This window comes from Hippopotamus amphibius, chromosome 8 (assembly GCF_030028045.1).
Source record: "Hippopotamus amphibius kiboko isolate mHipAmp2 chromosome 8, mHipAmp2.hap2, whole genome shotgun sequence".
Taxonomy (NCBI): Eukaryota; Metazoa; Chordata; class Mammalia; order Artiodactyla; family Hippopotamidae; genus Hippopotamus; species Hippopotamus amphibius.
Window position 1 is genome coordinate 137,517,299 of NC_080193.1, and position 23,195 is coordinate 137,540,493.

The 23,195-nt window shown below is 38.0% G+C and overlaps 1 protein-coding gene across 1 annotated transcript in view; it reads right to left on the reverse strand.

The window, feature by feature from the left end:
* Positions 1 to 2,206: 2,206 nt before the first annotated feature.
* Positions 2,207 to 23,195, reverse strand: part of IFIH1 (interferon induced with helicase C domain 1) — a 51,585-nt gene continuing 30,596 nt past the window's right edge. The window contains exons 6-16 of the mRNA XM_057746869.1: positions 18,215 to 18,425; positions 16,937 to 17,154; positions 15,645 to 15,761; positions 13,468 to 13,591; positions 12,650 to 12,919; positions 11,086 to 11,345; positions 8,023 to 8,172; positions 7,048 to 7,209; positions 3,664 to 3,854; positions 2,853 to 2,946; positions 2,207 to 2,752 (exon numbers count right to left, since the gene is read on the reverse strand). Coding sequence (XP_057602852.1) covers positions 2,573 to 2,752; positions 2,853 to 2,946; positions 3,664 to 3,854; positions 7,048 to 7,209; positions 8,023 to 8,172; positions 11,086 to 11,345; positions 12,650 to 12,919; positions 13,468 to 13,591; positions 15,645 to 15,761; positions 16,937 to 17,154; positions 18,215 to 18,425 — 1,977 coding nt within the window. The 3' untranslated portion in view covers positions 2,207 to 2,572. The remainder of the gene's footprint in view (positions 2,753 to 2,852; positions 2,947 to 3,663; positions 3,855 to 7,047; positions 7,210 to 8,022; positions 8,173 to 11,085; positions 11,346 to 12,649; positions 12,920 to 13,467; positions 13,592 to 15,644; positions 15,762 to 16,936; positions 17,155 to 18,214; positions 18,426 to 23,195) is intronic.

Sequence of the window (23,195 nt, forward strand, 5' to 3'; positions counted from 1 at the left end):
GCTTATGACATGCACTAATCATCCTGTGCAAAACCATTTCTTACCCATTTTTGTGTTGCCTCAATGCCTTACGTTCAAAATATCTATGTAAACTATAAATTACTGTATCTTAATTTCATGTGGTCTGAAATGATCTCAAACTTCTGGTAGTAAGTCTTTATATTTCTTATCCTCAAGGTTGGCCAATGATCTATTGGCTTGGAAATGCTTGTTGTTCTAACATTTCCTGACCCTTTCAGGCCTTTCGAATCTGCCTTAAAATGCATGACTCCAGCCAGTGTCCCTGTTCTGTGAGACCCCTGCTGAAGGTAGCCCCTTTAGCAAATAGGAGCTACCTTCAAACATATAATGTATTCAGTAGATATTTAGCCCACAGCTGACACTACCACGAATCACTAAATAAGGTCTCCAAACGAAAGGAGTCAGGGAGCCAGAAGCATGAACTATGAGAATGTTAGAGTTGTAAGGAAACTTTGATACCATTTAATACAATCTCTGATTTTCTAGCAAAGCAAACAGGAGCCCTGTGAAATGAGGTTGCTCAGACACCCAACTAATGGAAGATTTTGTGCGGACTGAAACTGAGGCATCTAACATGATGTCTATCTGTCATGAGCATTTTCTGTAAATGACCTTCAAATATTATGAGTATTAAACTGTTCATTAACAATCAAAATGTTACAAAGATTACAATTGTTTTTGAATGCATCGTAGTTTGAGTTCTTAGGTACAATTGCATATTAAGTTTTATGCTATTTGAAACGTATTTTAAAACTTCACAGTAGAAATAATACCTCTTTATTGAAAAAAATTACTGGAAAAACACCTGATATTTGCTGACACCTCAACAACAGTCTACCTATGTTATGGTAGTACATTTAGTTATTGTGTGCATTTAGTTTCTTGCATAATTTCCAAAATATTCTAGAAGACAGCAATACTTTAAATGGATTCAGCTGGAGTTTTAAAAAAATATTTTAAGAAAACCACAGTCTTCTTTGGTCCTCTTACATTCTGAAGATCTCTGATTGGTTCATATTTATCTTTGCTTAGGTCTTAATCAAAAGATTCAATGCTACTGTTAGATTGAATTTAACCCAAAAACCGCAGAAGAATTTACTTTTTACTCCCTCCAACATTGTGCTTCTCCTTAGTCACAGGAGGTAACTTTCTATGGAGCAGACCGTCTGTGAGACTGGGTAAGTGTGGGTTAAAATGGTCCATTGTGGTTCTGTCTTGATCCGTGACAAAAGAGGCTGCTTGTCTATTGGGAGAAGGTTCTGTTGTGCTGGGCCCTGTGTCCATCTCTAAATGATCACACTTAGTTCAGGAACACTGAAAATGTCCCAGACACAGAGAGGTTACTCTTCTGCTTAGGACTGGGGAGTGGTGGAGGTAGACATTTCCCATTCGTGACATCCAGCGTCTGCTGCCTGCTCAACCCCGTGTGAACCCTGGACGTCACCACTGAGACGGGTAATCGTGTACGTATTCCTAACTAGTCTGGATTTAGCATCCATTCCTGTTAGGTAATTTCTGAGCATAGTGTTACGTTCATGGAGGGGAAGCTGTGGAGGTAAGCCTTCACCCAAGTGAAGGCGGCTGCCTCTTACTAATACCACGCCTTTCACAGCACTTCTATTTTTCAAAGTGCTTTCATATATACACATATACTACTTAACCACAAAAACTGGGCAAGTGGTGTAGGAAGCAGAATTCTAGGAAGGCTTCTGAGATCTCCACCTGCCATGTATATTCCCTGAAAATTCCCCCGAATTGAGTGTGGGCAGGACCTGTGGGTATGATGGGATTACAGTTAAGACTGCCGTAGCACACTTGAGAGAGCCTCCTGCTGGCTGTGAAGAAGCACACGGCTGAGAAAGGTCCCGTGAGCAAGCCACATGGTGAGGGTGGCGCTCGGAGCTTAGTGTGATCCCCAGCACACAAGCTAGCAAGAAAACAGGAATCCCAGTCTTCAGCTGCAAGGAAATGAGCTTGGAAGTGACTCTTCCCCCAGGGTATCTGGATGTGAATATCATGTGGTTGACATCCTGATTTCAGCTTTCTGAGACAGAGAACAGAGGACCTTGCCCCGACATCTGGCCCATGGAAATGTGCAATAATAAACAGGTGTTGTTTCAAGCCCTTAAATTTATGGTAATTTATTATGCAGCAATACAAAGCTAATAAAAGCAAAGTCAGATAATACCATAATCATTTCACCAATAAGGAGACTGGTTCAGAAAGATGAATGGATTTGCTTAATTTTTATTGTGAAAATCAGTGACAGGACTGAGATTGGTACCTCAGATCCTCATTTATAACTGAGCATTCTTCCCACTGTTCTATAAGTCTCCACACTAAAGAGTTTTACAGGCAGCTTTTCTTTACCTCTGCCCACTAACAAGGTAGAAATTGAGAGTATAATATATTGTCTTCTTCCATACAGCTCAATACAGAGGGAAGCAAGGATTGCTATCACTTCTCACATCAGTTCTGCAGTAAATGAAAACAACAGTCAAAATCATGTTCAATGTCACGTTAATATTTTAAAAGAATCTTGAAAGAGATGTCAGTCCTCGTCACTAAACAAACAATACTCTGAATAGTTAAGATCGGGAAATGTCATCGGTAATTCTACCCACTTTTTGTATTGTTTCCTTGGTAAATTATTTTTGAAAACCACTACAAAATTCTTTATTTTGAGACAAGGCAAATCTAAGCCTTTGTGCACCATCATCGTCCCCCAAGCCTGGAAAACAAAAGAGAGAACGAGAGGAAAAATTAAATGCACACTCAATTAAGAATTCCTTTTGGCCAAAGTAAAATTAAGCCCACAGCAATTTACTTACTTGACCACATGTTTTGCAGATGATCTCGCCATTTGTCTGATAGTCAGCAAACTTCGTTTGCAGTGCTTTGTTTCCTCTCACAATGTACAGTTCCCTAAAATTATCAAGGAGTCAGAATCATCCTTGAGAATCCACATAGGACCAGTAAGCAGCCCCTGGTAGGTGCTGCTGGCCTCACCCACATACACGCACCATCCCACGCCTCATCCCTCCTGCCAGATCCTCAGGCGCACGCCTCTCAAGGCCTATGTTGCCTTTTGTGGCTTCTTTCAAGTCTGCTGATTATTTTCACTAGACTTAAGTTGTTCAAGAAGTTGAGAACAAATATGAGCATTCACAAACTGATGTGCCTTGCAGACTTCCCTGGCGGTGCAGTGGTTAAGGCTTTGCCTTCCAATGCAGGGGGTGAGGATTTGATCCCTGGTCAGGGAGCTCAGATCCCACACGCCTCGGGGCCGAAAAACCAAAACATAAAACAGAAGCAGTACTGTAACAAATTCAATAAAGACACACACAAAAAAAGTTCCACATCCAAAAAAAGAATCTTAACTCCGCCCCCCCCCCCCCCCCCCAAAAAAACCTGATGTGCTTTGGATAAAAAATGGCTTTGGGTCTTACAGGACTCCCTTCCTGCCCCAGTGCATATATTTGAAAATTGGACACTTGAAATAAAGTTTATAATTTGGGGGCTAAGAAGGGAAAGTTCTGAAAAAACAATGACTCTCATTTGTACCATTTTGGAAGAACATTTATAATACAACCTGTTTCATCCCTTATAAAGAAACTTAAAATTAAGTCTTCCTGGACTTACTTGAATTCTGGTGTCATATTGACATGGTGCATCTTCTCAATTACATGGATATCTTCTCCAGAGCAGGCTACCACACTACAGTTTTTACATAGAAAACTTATTAATGACGGGTTGTCCTTGAACTTCTTTGCAATACTTCTCTTGATTTTCATTTTCTTTTCCATTATACTTTGCATCTGTAATTCCAAAATCTGCATCGAGAAAAGAATACTCAGTGTGGTCTTTCTTCATAGTTTCACCTAAGTAAGTCTCCTGGAATTCAGAGATCTTAGAAAGTTATGGAAATGTACATTTGACTCGTGGTCTAGAAATAAAAGTAATGAGGCAATGGCCCCCAAAGAATTTAGTATAGAATCTTCTCCTGTAATCATGGAAATGTGGAATCCTCAGGTGTTCAAAACATAGCCCATTCCATTTTAGAAAGGTTCTGTTGTGAGAAAGTCTTTGACAATATTTTTTTTAAAAATCCCTCTAATCTCCACCTCTGTTAGTTTTAACTGTCTCATAAGTCTAATCTTTCTTCCACATGGAGTCCTTTAAAGAATTAAACATTATTACTTCATCACCCTTAGTTGTTTCTTATCCATGATAGGCCCCCAGTTTCTTTCATTTTTCTTCATATGTTGTGATTTCCAGACTCTTCACTATCTTAATCTCCTCTATACATTTGTGACAGAAAACACTAGTTTCCCACCCAGCAGCCATTCTCCGTAGGAACAGAACTATAATTTTATTCTGAGTGGAAACATGCTGGCTAAAGGACTACATTTCCAAGCCAGTGGCCTTTGAGACATAAGATGTTGAGTGAAATTTCCAGAAAGGTTCCCTAAGTATCAGATAATTGGCATGGGCAATTTTTCATCTTCCTCCTCCTTCCTTCTTGGAGTGAACATGCAGCAGCCGAAATTCTAAAAGCTTTGACCTTGAGAATGGAAGCCCCATAATCAAAGGGCAGAGAAGAAAGAGAGAGAGGAGTTTTGGCTTCCTCATGAGGTCATAGAGCTATTGTATGGGTCTAGATTGCCCACATTCTTTATATGAGAGAATAAGCCCTTAAATTTGTATATTCCTGATTCTGTGGCTAGTGGAGAAACTTATCAATATTTCATAACAGAGACAATTTAGTTTATGAGTGATATAAAACTTGACTGGCCAGTTCTCATGCCTATACAACTTCACAGTAGAAAACCCAGTTCTTAAATAATTTGCCTCCAAACTAAACCACTCAGAGATGCAAATTTATATTAAGTTGTGGAGAAAGCCACTGTTTTCCTTAAGATGGAAAGAAAGTTTTCAGTAAAAGTAAACTATCAGTGCTGAGGAACAAAGCTGACTGGCCCATCTCTCTGGCTCTCACCTCTGTGTTTTAGAACTTGATTCGAGGCAGCCATATGGAGCATAGAAGAGAGAGCAAAACCTTGCCAGTGAACCTCCGGGCTATAACAGTTTAATCAGAAAAGTATGAAGACTAATTTTCCCATGTAAATTACGGCAGTATAATGAAGTATTCTGTTCTTTAAAAGTTTGACTAGGTTGTTCTTGCAAGATATTTACAGTTCAGTGAGCTGGCGAAAAGATGATTTGGCATAGGAGCAGGTACGTGTGGGCAATTAAAAAACATGTATGAATGTGACATAAAAAACAAACAAACAAACAAAAAAACCAAGGTCAGTGTTTGGATGTGTAATCGGGACACCAGACACCAAAAGAGTAGCTCTGAAATAGTAAAGAATACGAAACAATTAGAGGGGCGAAAAAAGGAATCATAGCAAATATACGGGAGGCATAGCTATAACCAGTCTGAGTCCAAGTAAAACGTAATAATGTGGCAAATGTTGCTGGGTCAAAGCCAAGGAAAATGTTTAATGTCTTCAACTTGCTCCTAGAAGTCTGATTTGATTGAAGCAGCTTTGGGTTATGTATGAACTCAGTATATGACATGGAAAATAGACCTCCCCTTATGTGTCAGCTCTCGCCATCCATGAGTGGTGGCCCGAACGCTGTGTTGAGAAGGATTCTTAAATCAGAAGAAAGGAGTGCTTTGACCTGGTGGCAACGGGTGCTGGGGCTTTGAACAGAGTAGCTGTGGCGTGTACCCCACATCACTGCCATCCCTCCTCTGATTCTGTCTACCTGGAGTAGTTTTCGGAGAGTAGGTCTCTTAGCCAAAGGAGACCTAAAGATGTAGTCCATTCTGGGGCCCCCAAAGGGACTGTGTCTTTCTCTAGAGATTATCTGGGAAAATGTGACTCATAAACTCCAGAGATGGTTCTAGAGTTTATACAAAACAACTGGTCTTGAAACATCCATCTGAAAACATCCGACTTGACTTATTCATTTAGGACTTTAAGTGTAAAGCGATAACTTTCCAGCGGTATTATGTGGCCACAAATGTTTGATCTGACACCACAAGATGTTTGGTTTGCCTTATATTTAAAGGGGTTTTAAAATATAAATTCGTGTAGAAACCTGGCCAGGAAACCTTGGAGTTGGTTATAGCAATGCACACCAATTTGAAAGCATCCCTTTCGTGAAACTCTATTTAGGGTAGAGCCAATTCCAATGTTAAGAAACTAACATTCACACCCATATGCAAGGGTGTGAATTTTCTTCTAAATGGATTGTTTGCTATTATAGTAGTTACAGTCTTTAATTCAGTGGTATGGGGGATTTCCTGAAACGTTGTAGAAATACATTCTTCCTTCACTGCATTCCTCTCGCAACTCAAAAGACTCTATGTTAGTACACTGAGATGCAGCTAGATGATATACGATGTATTTTCTTACCATTCGGGGCTAGCCTCAATGTCTCTCCCTCTAAGAGGCCGTTTCAAACACCCAACCTAAAGTGCCCATCCAGAGGCTTGTTTCACATTGTCCTGTTCTAATTCTCCAGTTCTCCTCTCCATTCGATGTATTACTTGCTTTATTTCTGTTGTTTCTCCTCAAATCTTACCGTGTACATACTCAAATATAAGTTTCACACAGCAGGGGTCTATGCCACTCTGTTCTGTTTCTACAACATTGCCTGGCACACAGTAGGCACGTCACAAATATTTCTGGAATGAAAAAGACGTGCCTGTACAGATTAGACCAGACCAAAATGACCAGGTTGGGTTGAACGAGTGAGTTGCACTCATCTTCCCGGATAAGGGACAACCTAAATTTATATTATCAAAGTTTATAGAATGGCTCCCTGACAATCTCTGCCCACCATGGATCTTGATTCTTTGTATGTGAATCTGGACTCAGCACAACTCATCGAACTGGAATTTATAATTCAGCACAATTTCTGTCTGGTGACTTAGCCACAGAGATATCAGTGGCAACCACAGACAACCATTTTAAAGGGGAAACTAAATTGAGAGTTGGCCCCAAACAATACCTTGTGAGCATACTCCTCTGGTTTCATATTTTGAACACGGTCTATAGCTTTATACATCATTTTCTCTCGGAAATCATTAACTGTCTCACGTTCAAAAACTCCTGAGCCGCTTTGGGCAACTAGGACATAGGTGCTCTCGTCAGCTCTGGCTCGACCACGGGCCTGAGAACAGAAAGAAATCAAGTCAATGAAGGACCACACCTTGCTATGAATACTCCCGTGTTTGTTCTGGAATGATATTCCTTGCTCAGTATCCCAGTCTTCAAATGGTCCCTCTATTCTCTGCAAAGTTCATTATTACTCATTCTTTATAAGTTGGCTATTTAAAACTCAAGATGCACCTTCATATACAAACGGTGTTCTAGAATGAGGATGGTTAAGTCCCCACACCAGCCCTTCAAAGCCTCAATAGCACAAGGTCACCCTGTCCCACCTTTCTGTTCCCCAGGGGCCCCCTCTTGAACCCTGTGAACCATCATCAGTGATTTGGGCCGGGGGAGCCCCACTCCCTCCATCTGGTAGGAGAGATGAATGGGGAGAAGGGCATCTCTGACCTTGACAACAGAACTGTGGAGAGTGGCGCTCTGTTTCTGGCATCCTACCTTCAATGTTGCCCACGTTTCCATGAAAATCTGCTCAACGTGATGATACATTTCTATAGTCTTTTCTATAAAGTGATAATATTTAGGCACATTTTCAGTGACAGAAAATGTTATGGCCTTGCCCAGGAACCTCACTATCAACTATACTATCATCCTCGTGAAAAATGCATTCTGAGTACTAGGGCACTGAATAACACATAGACTCCTGAAATTCAAGTATTCCTTAATTTGGGGGCTGTCAGGTTATCTGGTTGATTTCTCTTCTAGTAGGAAATTAGATATATTTTTAAAACTATGTGTGCTGTTTTACTAAAAGAAAACAAAACAAGAACACAAAATCAAAAATTAACATATTCGAGGTATTTGAATGTACCTGGACCATGGCTATTTCGTTAGTGACGAGACCATAACGGATAACGATATTACATTCTTTAATATCCAGACCTTCTTCTGCCACTGTAGTAGCGATAAGCAGATTTATTTTTCCTGTGCGAAATTTACTAATGACTTCTTTTTGTTCATTCTGTAGAAACATTTTAGTAAATTAAATGTTGTAATGCTAAACACATTAAAATCTTCTAATTAGGAAAAGAAATACTAAATTGCAACTGGTCAGTGTAAATTAAAGGATTAGATCATACACGGATTTGCTGCCATCTGTTTTTGGCATTGAACAAAGACATGATGGTGAGACAACATTTGATTTCCAATCTGGGATTACCGCACAATAGCAAAATATTTCCATCCTCCAGTCTGGAGGTGGGAAGGCCATCATTTATGCCAAGGAAACAAATTGTTGAGTGACTTGGGAGGAAGAAAGGAGGAGATGCTTTCAGTTGAGAAGAGGATACAGCAGTGAGAAACTAAAATAGGTTTTGCTTTTTACTATTGCTACATTAATTTCAGAATCTTTAACAGTCAGAGGATAAGATGCAGTGACACTTTTAAAGATAGTCGAATTTTGAGTCACAGAGAAAATACACACTGTATACTGCATGTGGTCACTTTAAGTTATTCAAGCAAAAAAAAAAACAAAGGAAATATTCTTGGAAGAAACTGAAAACATTGGCTGCCTCCAGGGAGGGCAGCTGGGAGATGGAGGATAGCGATGTGCCTTGTACCTTATTAATTTTGAAAGAGGTAAATATATTATCTGTTCAAAAGGAGGATATAAATAAAAATGAAAGAATAAGTTAAAAGCATAATTACAAAAGCTAAATTTAAGTGAAAAAAATCTGAATTTTGTAAGTTAATATAGGTAAAGAAATCAAATACGCAATCTGGCCCTTGCATAGGAGGAATGAGTGAGCACTAATCCTACCTTGACGTGGCCAGTGGAGTTTTATTTTCATAACCATTCTTATCAAAGCTGTTGGTCCAGTGGCCTTTGGTGTACATTCACCCTATCTTTTGTCCCCAAACATTAAACAAAAATACACCTGTCAGATAAACTGTATGTTCTCCTATTCCCATCCCCTTCTTCTCAAAGGCAGCATGTCATGTGTCTTTATTTGAGTCCTAACTACTGGAGAATCCTGCAGAAAGATCTCTCTCCAGTCTTCTCGGATAAATTTTCCTTCTTGCACTCATATCCACTGATTAAAAACTTACATGTCCTTGGAGTTTAGCACATGTTTGTGCCTTCATTCAAAGGAGTAACTTTAATAAGGAAAATTTCAGACACAGGGTTAGACCCTCAAATCATATCACGTTACATGCCTAACTTCTTTTCTAATGAGTAAGTCCAACTCAGTTTACAGGTGAGGATGGGGGGAGTGAGAAAGGGGGTGGGTTCTAAATTTTGACATGCAGCCACCACGTCCGAAATGCATAAGGAGCAAAAAGTAGCTTGAATGCATACTTTCCATTTGTACCCCATCTCCTTTCAAAGAGAAGCTGAAGCCACAGAAAATCAAAGTCTTAACTCTAAAGCTAGTAGAACAAAAACTTAAAAACAGGACCGACGTCTCGGTCCAGGAACGCTGAGCTGCGCTGAGGTGGATAGAACTACAGTCTGTCATACAGAGTGAAGTAAGTCAGAAAGAGAAAGACAAATATTGTATGCTAACTCACATATACGGAATCTAAAAATGGTACTGATGAACTCAGTGACAAGAACAAGGAAGCAGATACAGAGAATGGACTGGAGAACTCGAGGTATGGGAGGGGGCGGGGGGTGAAGGGGAAGCTGAGACGAAGTGAGAGAGTAGCACAGACATATATATACTACCAACTGTATGGGAAGTTGTTGTATAACAAAGGGAGTCCAACTCGAGGATGGAAGATGCCTTAGAGGACTGGGGCGGGAGGGTGGGGGGGACTCGAGGGGGGGAGTCAAGGAAGGGAGGGAATACGGGATATGTGTATAAAAACAGTTGATTGAACTTGGTGTACCCCCCAAAAAATAATAAATAAATAAATAAAATTTAAAAAAAAAAAAAAAAAAACAGGACCAAAAGTGAAAGGGTATAGGTGTATTATTTGCAAGGATTAACACAGAGGCTGAGAGAATGAACTTCAATTTTGCCTGTGAGCTTCCTGGAAGCCAGGGCAAAAAGGGAAACATATTAAGTAAACCAGCTCTCATTATAAAGAAGGATGTAAACTCTTTACCCAAGGAAAATAGTGCTTTCTCTGGCATAAACTTTAGAGGCAACTTTAACATGAGTACATGTAGAGAGTGTATCGAGAGTTATGGCGGACAATTTCAAGAATGACTTCTTTTCAGCAAATATTAAAAAAATTTTAATTTGCTCCAGTGGACCAAATGATGAAACCATAACAGAACTGAAGTGTCCCTCTGTCCAACAAGACTCAGGACCGATATGACCTCAGAAGAACATTTTACTCTAACAAGCCATCCTTATTTCACCAATGCTTATAAACTCTATGAGTGTCTTTTTTCTTTCCCAAGTGTTTTTTTACTGTGCACATAAGTAGTATAATGAATTGAAAACAAAACAAAACAAAAAAATCTTAAAAGGGAAAAGAAAATCTCTCATAGTCCCAAATCTCTAACATGTCAAATATCTTAATTTTTCCAAGTTCCCTTAAAGATCTCATCCTATGCAAACATATTTTACATAATTCTAATTATAATGCACACATTTTGTGGGAATTTGATTTTTCCACTTGATATTATATTGTAACTGTTTTCCCATTTTGTTACTAAGTTTGAATGTCAATCATTTTTGCAAAGGAAGCTCAATTTAGAAAATTTCTCCAAGAATGTGGAAAAAATGATTCCTAGAACAATGCTTAGCCTATCAAATACCACAGATTGATTGCTATTAAACAACTTTCTTTCAAGAACAAGTGTTTCAATCCATTAAAGTATTTGTGGGTTGGTGAGAAGATTGATGAAAAACAGACTACAACTTAAACTGGCAAGAGAAATAGCAGCATAAGAAAAAAAAATCAAAAAGGGTGTTTTCACCTGTGTCATGGGCTTGAACTCACTGCTGTGTCCAGCTCCAATCAGATGGTGGGCTTTGACTCCTACTTCTGCAAATTTTTCATTTTCAGTAATCCACTGGGAAAGGGCATATGCACTTTGTCGTGTTTTTGTGAAAATTATTCCTCGTGCTGACTCCTCGGTCCTTGTATATTGTTCCATGATGGTGTTTCTCAATTTGGTCAGCTTTTCATTTTCATATTCTGAGTTTTTAGCCAGCTTTTTCAACATTTTCTTATTTTCTTTAAGAAATAATTAGTTTATTTTCTTTTTTTATTGAAGTATACTTGATTTATAATGTTGTGTTACTTTCAGGTATACAGCAAAGTGATACAGATATATATATATATATTCTTTTATATGTATATTCTTTTTCAGATTATTTTCCACTACAGTTTATTACAAGGTACTGATATATTACAAGATATTGAATATAGTTCCCTATGCTACACTGTAGGACCTTGTTATTTATTTATTTTATATATAGTAGTTTGTATCTGCTAATCCTAAACTCCTAATTTATCCCTCTCCCACTGCCTTTCCCCTTTGGTAACCATACATTTGTTTCCTATGTCTGAGTCTGTTTCTGTTTTATAAATAAGTTCATTTGTATCATATTTGAGATTCCACATATAACTGATACCATATAATTGTTTGTATTTGTCTGATTACTTCACTTAGTATGGTAATCTCTAGGTCCATCCATGTTGCTGCAAATGGCATTTTTCATTCTTTTTTATGGCTGAGTAATATTCCACTATATATATATATACATCTACCTATCTATCTATCTATCTATCTATCTATCTATCTATCTATACATATATACATACATACATACACCACATCTTTTGTATCCATTCATTTAGGTTGCTTCCATGTCTTGGCTATTGTAAATAGTGCTGCAATGAACACTGAGGTGCATGCATCTTTCTAATTAGAGTTTTCTCTGCACATATGCTCAGGAGTGGGATTGCTGGATCCTATAGTAACTCTGTTTTTAGTTTTTTACGGAGCCTCCATATTGTTCTCCGTAGTGGCTGCACCAATTTACATTCCAACCAGCAGTGTAGGAGGGCTCCCTTTTCTCCACAACCTCTCCAGCATTTACTATTTGTAGACTTCTTAATGATGGTCATTCTGACTGTGTGAGGTGATACCCCATTACAGTTTTGATTTGCAAGAAATAATTAGTTTAAATTAGTAAAATATGTGAATAAGTAATTGGAAGACCTTATAATGAAGTACGAAGATGTTCAAGTACAGTTAATCTTGTGCCGTATGTAATAATTAGGCTAGTTTTTAAGATAAATTTATTGCAGTCATCTTGAGAGTAAAACCAGATGACCAAATGATTAATTATGATCATGCAACTCATGGCTAGTGAATCCCATCAATCAGAAATAGCCCTAACATGAGAGGGATTTCTTCTTTCAAAATGAAAGATTATTTTAAGAGGGCCTTTGGAGAGCTCTTGAGAAGCAGTGGGTTCATGCCAAAGAGGTAAATGCAGAAGATCATGAAAAAATGTTACACTGATTCTTACCCAAAAATAAAGCTATGAGAAATCCATCTGTCTCATGCAGCATCAAAGGTTTCTTTTTATCACCCACATCTTCATCATCACCATCGTCACCACTCTCATCACTGTCATCTCCTAGGACTGCAAACTTCTTTTCTTTCTCGTCATTGTAGAAAGTTTCAAGGTGATTGTATGCATCAATCATTCGGATTGTATCATTAATTTGTAGGGCCTCATTGTACTTCCTGAGATGTTCTGCACAGACACGATCTTTGCGATTTCCTTCTCTTGCAGCTATGAAGAATATGTTATATATAGTGAAATAATGATAGAACACCCACCCCTGCCCCCCACCCTGCAACTGTGCTATGGACTTGAATATGTTAATGATACTGACTCGAAAATAGGCCTCACCTTGTTTTTAAAATGAACAAATTAAGGCTCAAAATGTGCCATAAGCACTGAAAGGGGACAAGTTTTCTGACTCCTAGACTTGTTACTTGTATTCTGCATCAGCAAGAAAATATACTTGATTCATGCTGACTCAGAGGAATGGCATGAAAAACATGTTAGGTGAGTTTACATTTGGAAACAGAGATGCTCATATTTATCTCAATATTTTAAATATATAATAAGTGAAAGACTCTGGAGATAAAGGAGGAATGGATAACTTGGTGCCTCTTTCCTTAGATAAGCCATTAGAACATGTTTATCCTGTCCTGCTTAGAACACAGAAATTCCATTTGCTATTATATTTGCTTTCAGTTTGCTTGGGAATATGTGATCTGGAATCTTGGCACAAATACGGGATAAATTAAGTGTTATGTCCAAACCCAAATTACCTTTTTTTTCCATTTGAATGAGCCATTGTTCATAAGGTTGAGTTCCAAATTCTGACATTGGACTAATTTGGCAGAAAGTTTGAATCTTTGTCATTATTTCTAGAAGTTTATCTTTAAAGGGATCCTAAAAATAAAGTATACACTTATTCTTACATGTTTATATTGTTGAATGAATAACATTATCTTTGTTATCTCTGTTAACATTATCATGTTATAAAAAATTTGATTGAGAATCTTTGTCCAGACAAAGAAACAAATTTCTCTGATCACCTCTTTGTACGCTGATTTTTTTTTATCAGCTTCTCTTTTATCTCCACCCTCCAGCCACACTACACCAACACCAGGTATCCCTGCTGGAACCTCCAATTTAAAAGTTCACAAAAATAAAACTAATGAATGAAATACACTTTGAATGCTAATATTAATTTTAAAAATAGGTATTAAAGTAATGCCCCAATTATTTAGAAAGCCTGTCATTTAATTTAAGAAACATTCCATTTTTGAAGAACTGGTTTCAGTATTATTTCTACCGAAATAAAAAGTTAAAAGGTAGAGTTTTGAAAAAAGCCAGACACAGAAGAGTACGTGCTATAGGATTGCATTTATATAAAATTCAAAACAATCTGAAGCCAGCTTTGGTGTTGGGAGTCAGGGTCGTAGTTATCCTCCCGGGGGTGGGTGACTGCAGGGGAGAATGAGACGTTCTGAGGGTTGTGACAGTGTTCAGTCTCTTGCTCTGGATTTTTTCTTTTTTCTTTTTTTTGGTCTGGCTGCACCGTGTGGCATGTGGGATCTTTGTTCTCTGACCAGGGATTGGCACTCCCTGCATTGGAAGGGCAGAGTCTTAACCACTGGACCGCCAGGGAAGTCCCTTGATCTGGATTTTGGTTTTACAGGTGTGTTCAGTTTGTGACAATTCCTCAATCTTTACACTTATGAATTTGTACTTTTCTGTACGTGTCTATACCTCAATAAAAAGTATTACCCAAAGTTGATTACATTGAAAGGTAAGATGGCAAATTCTTTTAAAATATACTCTGAGGGGGCTCTCCTGGTGATCGAGTGGGGAAGACTCTTGCACTCCTAATGCAGGGGCCCTGGGTTTGATCCCTGGTCGGGGAACGAGACCCCGCATGCATCCTGCACGCAGGCCGCAACTAAGAGTCTACATTCCGCAACTAGGAAGTCCATGTGCCACAACTGGGACCCAGCGCAGCCAAAATAAATAAATAAACAAATCTTTTAAAAAAATAAATAAAATAAAATATACTCTGAGGATGCTGTGGGGTTTTTTAATGATTAGGATTAGAAGCATGCATTTAAATTTATTAAGTAAAACTAAATAAGTAACCAAAAGTGAAGACAAATAAAGTACATTCAAACTTGCTAGTTCAGCTGCAATATACAGTGCTTTTGTTTAGAATTTCCGAAAAAGAATGACCTATGGAGATTGGTTGCTAACATTAGTTCGATGCCTACATTTCAAACACAATATTATCTATTATGCATATTTCATAATTCAACATCCTTAGGAGGTAGATTTGCAAAGATTACACTTATCGTCAAGTACACACAGCTAAAATTTATGATGCTTTTTATAATTTACAAAAGAAAGTATTGACATAATGTACTGGTTATAAGTTTCCAACTGACTTTCAGTTGGTTTTTATAATCAGTGAAGATATTCATCACAAAAGCCCCATGAAAGTAAATATTTCACTGCTTTACCATAAGTATTTTCCTAAGAAAGTAAATATGTCAATTAGGTAGGAGTCCCATTATCATTGCCAACTGTAACCTGTTGGCTCTGTTCAATGTCAGGACATCAATTCTGGAATTCATCAAGAAAATAAAAAGAATAAAAGAAACTCTAGTAATCCCTCTAGTTTAGCTTTACAACCCTTCCCACCCATACCCCTTCTCCCCCGGCCACGGCTCATATGCAGTCAACCAATTACTGAGCTGCTCTTCATATAAATTAGAAAACTAAAAGAATTGAAGAGAGAATTCACAGCAGTGCTTTGTTGCCCAATATCAATAAAAAAGGAATAAAACTGTAACTTTTTTGCTAAAAATTTAAAATAATATTCTTCAGATGGTCAGTATAAATAATCTTTGCATCTTTCAGTTGAGTACGGTATCATCCATCAAATAAATATAAAAATTTAAGCACATACTTCTTTGGTGTCATCTGCAATTACAAACTTTTTACATGGCTCCTTTATTTGGTCTTTAAGTTGATCAATATTTTCTTTCACGGTTTTAATGGTACTTGCATCAAGATTGGCACATATCTGAAAAAGAGACATTTTTCAATTTTCAGATACTTTTCCCTTTCAATTGATTCAATGTAGAATTCTTTCTCATATAAGAAATAGGTAGCATGATTTGCTACCTATTTTACCTATGCTAAAACATAGCATTTTAGTATTGCTTTACTGTGGATATGAATAACCACTAACATTTATCCTGATAGAGAAAAAAAGAACGTCTAAGTCAAGTTGGTGGGAGATTCCAGAAAAAAAAAAAAGTACTTATTTTCATTCCTTACATTCCATTTCCCAGCTGCAAAAACTGACATGGAGAGTACAGAAAATTGCAGAGATGGGAAGAGAATGGTTATGGGCTAATCATATTATGTGGGGCATTTTAAGGGTCATCTCGAAATCCATGGGTCATATTACACAAAAAAGGGGACAGAGCAAAGATAGAAACAGCCAAAGCCTATGTGCCTGAATTTGGATTGGAGTTAGTCCTTAACTCTAATAAACTATATGTTGGAACCTGCAATTGTGCTTTTGTCTATTCTATGTGATTTTTAGTGGCTTCAGCTCAATGTAAGGGACTTAAAATGCAAATGCGATGGCTTGGTGGCACATACTCTGCGAGTTTCTGTGAATTCACTCCCTGGTTGAGATCAAGAGTAATAGCACTTTATGTGTTGTTACCATTTGGGGACAGCCGGCAAGAAATACGCCGTTAACTAAAGATTCTCATATCTCCGTTTTCCCAATTAATTTGAATTACCCAGAATCTGGGTATCACACAAAACTAAGAAAAGCACAGAAGAATATATGCAATTTTGAAACCCACAGAATATGTATGAAAACTAGAAACTTTCATAGCCTATGCATAATTCTATATCAAGTAGATCGTTAAGTTTAATGATAGGTGTTGATATTTAAAGGAAGGTATTTCATTTGTCCCAATTTTTCACTAATTACGTTTGCTCTCCATAATTTTTGTGATATTGTCCCGTGTCATAGTTATTTATTAAGGCACTTACTGTTTTGTAGAAGATTGAGTGTATTTACTTTCAAGTATACAGATTTCATTTAACTAATGACCATGGAAAACCTCTTTCATGCATTCCATGGCACTTGGACTTAATCTTACCCAAGAAGCACTGGCACTTGCTTTAACTTTGTTTTTTTTTTTTTTTTGGCTATGCATAAAGTTAGTGACTTACTTTTAAAATGTGTTCATCAGCTTTGGCTTGCTTTTTGGCCTCGCCAACACCTGGTGATGCTGTTAGTCCCAGTATCTGAGGCAAGGGAATCACCGGTTCGTTTTCCTTCTTGAGTCTATTGTTTTTCAACTTCTGTTTCAAATAACGCCTCATGATGTTATTATAGACTGCTTCTTTGTTGGTGTGATGGCATTCGTCAATGATGATGAGAGAAAAGTCTTAAAAGAAAATTCAAATGGTTCATTTGTCCATATTGGCAAAGCATAGGGAAAAAGTACCTTTAAGCTAGTAAACTGAGCAGCCAAGCTTCTCGTGCTTTTTAAGGGGAAATGTAACTATCCTAGCCACGTGTATACGCAGATGTTCGTGTATATTAATCATGACACTATCCCTGTAGATCCCCCCCATTTAATAGACGAGTTATGGAAAATTTATGGATCTAAAAAGTGTTACGGGGTCGATTTCAAAAGCTGGCTTATTCCCCAAAACTCTCAGGATTATATTTTTGTTCTTTAATAAAATAATTTTAAGTTGGTGAATTTTACTTTCATTCTATCAAATGAAGAATACTATTTAAAGAGGAAGAATTTTTATCTTGTTTTAACATTGCATTTAATTATTATGATTATATATTCTTCTTTTCCTACATCTCCTACCTTTTATTCCCATCTCCCACAAAACAGAAAGGACTGTATTTATTCTGTGGCGCAGAAGGCATATCTAACAGGATCCATTAATATGTAAAAAGGACCTGTTGGTACTTAGAAATACAGAGTAAATGAAAAGTCCAATAAGTGTTTGATTTAATATTGATATTCTTATGCAGAATAAAGTGATCTAATTCAAAACTTATCCAACTTTTCGTTTGCATCCACAAGGAAGAAGGGTTTTAATGAAAACTTAAGCAATAGAAGACAATCTAAGTCAAAATTATGGAGTGGGAGGTTGGGGTTAGCAGATGTAAGTTTTTATATACACAATGGATAAACAACAAGGTCCTACTGTTTAGAACAGAGAACTATATTCAATATCTTACGATAAATGATAATGGAAAAGAATATTAAAAAAAGAATGCATATATATGTATAAATAAATCATTTTCTGTACAGCAGAAATTAATACATTGTAAATCAACTATACTTCAGTTAAAACTTAAAAAATAATAAATCAAAATTAATTTGTAATCAAGATTTTAAAAATTATTTAACTAATACAGCTTCTGTTACTACCGTTAATATTACTACTAATTCTTTTTACAAAATAAACATTTTAACCAACCTGACAACTGTACACCATCATCTTCACCTTCTTCTGAGTTCGAAAGGGAGTTTTCAACGATTTGAGCTGTACTGATAATAACATCATGAGACTTGACAACTTCTGGAAATGTTATTTTCAATTGGGTATCACCACTTAATCTGGTAACATGATACCATTTCTTCAAATATGGTTTGAACTCTTCGCGGAAGAGCTGTTCAACTAACGGTACCTTTAAAAATGCCAAAATTAAAAAGAGAGAAAGAGCATTGTCAAACAAAAGGAGTATTGATCAAAGGCCTACTATATGTCAAGAATTAACAGAGATGTTTGCGTTATCAGTTACTCAGGCATAACAACCTATCCATCATTCCATTCATTCACATGTCGATAAGCATTTATTGAATGTCTGTTATGTATAGACATTGTGTCTGGGACACAAAGATGTTTAAGTTATGGCTGATAACTGTCAGGAACTCATTCTAGCTGAGCACATGGACCAAGACTCAACAAAACAAAATAAATTATCACAACACAATGTGATAATTCTCCCATGGAAACACATAGAAAGTGACAGCAAAATGGAAGAAGCAATTGACCCCTCAAAGAAGGCTTTAGAAGGAATAAGTAAGTCAGACAAAGACAAATAATTATATGACATCACTTATATAAGGAATCTAAAAAAATCATACAAATGAACTTATTTAAAAAATAGATTCACAGACATAGAAAACAAACTTATGGGAGTTCTCTGGTGACCTAGTGGTTAAGATTCTGGGCTTTCACTGCCATGGCCCAGGTTCAATCCCTGGTTGGGAACTGAGATCCCACAAGCTGCACGGTGCAGTCAAAAAGGAAAAAAAGAAAAAGAAAACAAAAAGGAAAATAAAAGCAAACCTATAATTACCAAAGGGAAAAGGCGGAGGAGGGATAAATTGGGAATTTGGGATTAACAGATACACACTACTGTATATAAAATAGATAAACAGTAAGGACCTACTGTATAACACAGGGAACTATGTTCAATAGCTGGTAATAATCTATAAAGTAAATGAATCTCAAAAACATACACAGTTGAATCACTTTGCCGTATACCTGAAACACTGTAAATCAACTATACTTCAATTAAAAACAAAAACAAAAAAAGCACAGCAAACAGGCTCGGCCAAATCAGTGAAAACTCTTTCAGAGATGTTGTCCACTGAGAGTCTCTTGGTGCTGAGGTGCCTCCAACAGGTGACTCACAGTATTTTCACATTTGCTAAACAGGTCAAAATGCAAATCTCCGTGAAGACCCTGACCTGCAGGACCATCACCTTGGAGGGGAACCCAGTGATATTGTGGAGAATAAAAATGAAGGCTAAAATCCAGAATAAAGAAGGCATCCCATCTGGCCAGAAGAGGCTCATCTCTACAGGCAAGCAGTGAGAAGATGGCCTTACTCCATTTGACTACAACCTCCAGAAAATGTTGCCCCTGCACCTGGTCCGCTGTCAGTTCTTCAGTCTTGCATTCACAATGCCCACTGATGGCATTACTCTGCACTCTACCCCAACTGACATTTAGAAATTACCAGCTTTACTTGGTGTACCCCCCCCAAAAAAAAATACAAGCAGAGAAAAAAAAAAAAAAGAAATTACCAGCTTTGGTAATAGCCGAACTTGTTCAAAGTGTTAATAAAGGTTTTGTTGCATGGTAGAGAAAAAAAGAGCTGACTCTGTATGTTGTAGTGTCTACTGAAGGTGGCTGAGTTGACACCTCAAGGCTATACATCACCAGTCATTCAGAATAACTCCTATACTGGGGAAAGGAATAACCAGGCCATCTTAAAGGTCATATCCTAGGAGAATTTGTAAAATGGAAGCCCAGCCGTATGCAGTATGGCAAATAGAGTTGGCAGGAGGAATTTCAAGGGCAAACATCAAAGAATGTGCATTATATTCCTAATAATTTAATTACCTGGTAATGTGATCAGTGGGTATCTTTCCACTGGTCTGCAAGGTATGCATTACTCTTTTTTTTTTTTTACTTGAGATGAGCTCCACTTATGTGAAAAATAAGGGCTGGCTGATCCTCCTAGCTGGAGAAAACCATGTATGAAGAACACTTTTTTCGTATTATTATTTAGTAGAAATGGTAAGGGCTTCTAAGAGTGAATGTGGAGCAGAGAAGGGGTTAAATGGAATCCATGAATTCCAAGGAAACAAAGTGAATCAATAATCACGTTTGGTAAGTGAAAGAACATAACACAGGGTAGAAAGAGAAATTTTCAGTTAGTGGCTCCCCCTTGCCAAAGTGAAGTCTCTGGTCTACCTGCCACAAAATCAATGGAGAGATTTGGAAAATACAGACTCCCGAGCTCCATCCAAGAATTACTGAATCTAGGGACCAACCGTCTCTGGGAACTGAGTCTTGAAGCTTGTACTTTTACGAAGCTTCCAATAAGACACTGAGGTCTTTTGAAAATTTGAGAACCACAGCTCTTCTCTTTCTTCCACAAAGTCATCTCCAATTCACTTTTCCAGACTATTTTTTTCATTCTACTTATACAAGACAGAGGAAATAGTCTAAGAAGGAAGTCAGCAAAAAAAGATTCTGAGGAAGAGGAGGAAGATTAAATTTAGTGGAGATAGCACACTCCTCAGGAGAGAAACTGAGCTCTGAAAACAACTACTCCAGCTACTTGCTTATTGTGTGACCTTGGACACGTCACTTAATCACTTCAATTTCCACATCAATAAAGTTAGGGAAATATTAACCTGTGGTGGACTTGTTATGAAAATTAAATGAAATAGAGGCTGACAAAGTGCCAGTACTCAGAAAACTTCCCTGGTATTTCCCCATCCTTTCATTCTAGCAGTAGAGAATGGGAGAAGGGAAGACCAGTTCACTGCAGAAGAATAAGGCTCAAGTCTCAGCTCTGCTGCTTATTGGCTGGATGACCCCTGACAGGCCAATTAAAGCCTCAAAGCCTCAACTTCCTGACTGGTAAAATGGAGATAATTATGGTTACTTCAAAGAACAGCTGTGTGGTTTTAATGAGATAATGCAAAGTGTAATACAATATTCATTATTACATTAATACACATCTCTCATTTCCTAGACCATAGATTCCTTGAAGGCAGGATCTGCATTTGATTTGTCTTTAAGTACTCTAATGTTGCTGAATGATTTAAGAATCTCTATACAATGGAGTGGCATAAAAACCTGAGGTTCTGCCCGTAAAGGGTGGGCCAAGATCCTCCAAAGAAGCCGCATCTTCTGGTCTACAGCACAAAAAGATGTTGTCACAGGAGGTAGCAGGTGTTGGAAATCCTGAGACTCACTTTGGGTGGCGTTGACTTCCTTCTGAAGGACACAGAAAGAGCCAGATGCAAGTCTGACATGGCTAATTGGGAGGTGTGTGGTCCTCTTGGAGCCTTTTCCTGAGATGTGACAGAGTGCCTGCCAAGACTAATCAAACCCAACTGCTACCCACTTCTGCTGAATCATATGGGGCTGCATTATAGCATCTGAAGGAACCTGGGATTTCTCTCTCATGATTTTGAAGCCTAGATAGGAAATAGAAAGTCTGGGAACACAGGTGGTGTTTTCATTTCTCCCTGCATCTAAAGGCGATAACTTTGGAAAGGATGGAGGAAGGGAGATAAAAGTAAATGGTGTTAGGGAAGAGGATTTCTCCTTCCTAGATCAAGGGTTATAATACCTTACCATTGCGCCAAATACAGAATGCAGGTTATGTTGACTTTCTGGGCCTGAGATTACCTGACTGAATCAAAAAGAACTAAAGCTCAAATTACTTTAAAATGCAAAGAAATGGGATAATAAAGTAAACGATTATGACATAGATGGAAGATCTAGTGGAGGGATTTCTAGTAATTCTTAGGGAAAAACAACAGGGCAGCAGATCAGGAATTAGACCCATGTCCTTAAATGTCTACACAACAATGCAATGAATATGAGTAACTAATGAAGATAATTTTACATTTAAACATGGCTGCAAATGTGAATTTGTAAGTATCACCTCGATCCAATGGGATGAAAGATTCGCAACCAGAATACAGCACTGAGAGGATAAGGAGTTATATAAAAAGGAAGGTGCGTGAGATGCATACAAAAACATGAGACCAGAAAAGATCAATCAAGATGAATAATGTGAAGAAACACACATAAGTATTTACATTTAGGCTCAAAATTAACTGCACAAAAATAACTTGAGAGGTCTAGTTTAGAGGTCTAGGTTTCCAAATGAAAAGGAGCGGAGACCTCTTAGGTTATGGAAAACTCCACATGAGTCTGTGGGTGCCGGCACTGGTGACAAAGGCAAACCCCATCACGGACCAAGTGTCACATCTCATCTCTCCCATTCTCTGCACTAAGACTATATCTAGAGTATTTTGCCCAGCCCTGGACACTGTGTTTTAACAGGGTCCTAGATAATGTCTGGAAAAGTATGAGCTCTCAGGATGATGAAACATATGGAAACCATGTTATATGAAGAATGTATAAAGGAACTGGAAGTATTTATCCCAGGAAACTAAAAGAAAAATCACTTTAGAGTCGCATGATGCTTGCTGCCTTCTCTATGTGAAGGGCTGTCATAGGCAGAAGAATTAACACTCAGCTTACTCTGTACAATCACAGAGGAAAGAACGCTAACCAACAAATGCGGATTCCAGAGAAACAGATTTTGGTGAATACAGGTAGGGCTTTCTAACAGTCTCAGTTGTTCAAGGAATGGATTGAGGGCTTCCTTGGTGGCTCAGTGGTTAAGAGTCCACCTGCCAATGCAGGGGACATGGGTTCAATCCCTGGTCTGGGAAGATCCCACATGCTACAGAGCAACTAAGCCTGTGTGCCACAACTATTGAGACTGTGCTCTAGAGCTCGTGAGCCACAACTATTGAGCCCACATGCCACAACTACTGAAGCCCACATGCCTAGAGCCCGAGCTCCGCAGCAAGAGAAGCCACTGCAATGAGAAGCCCACGCAGCACAACGA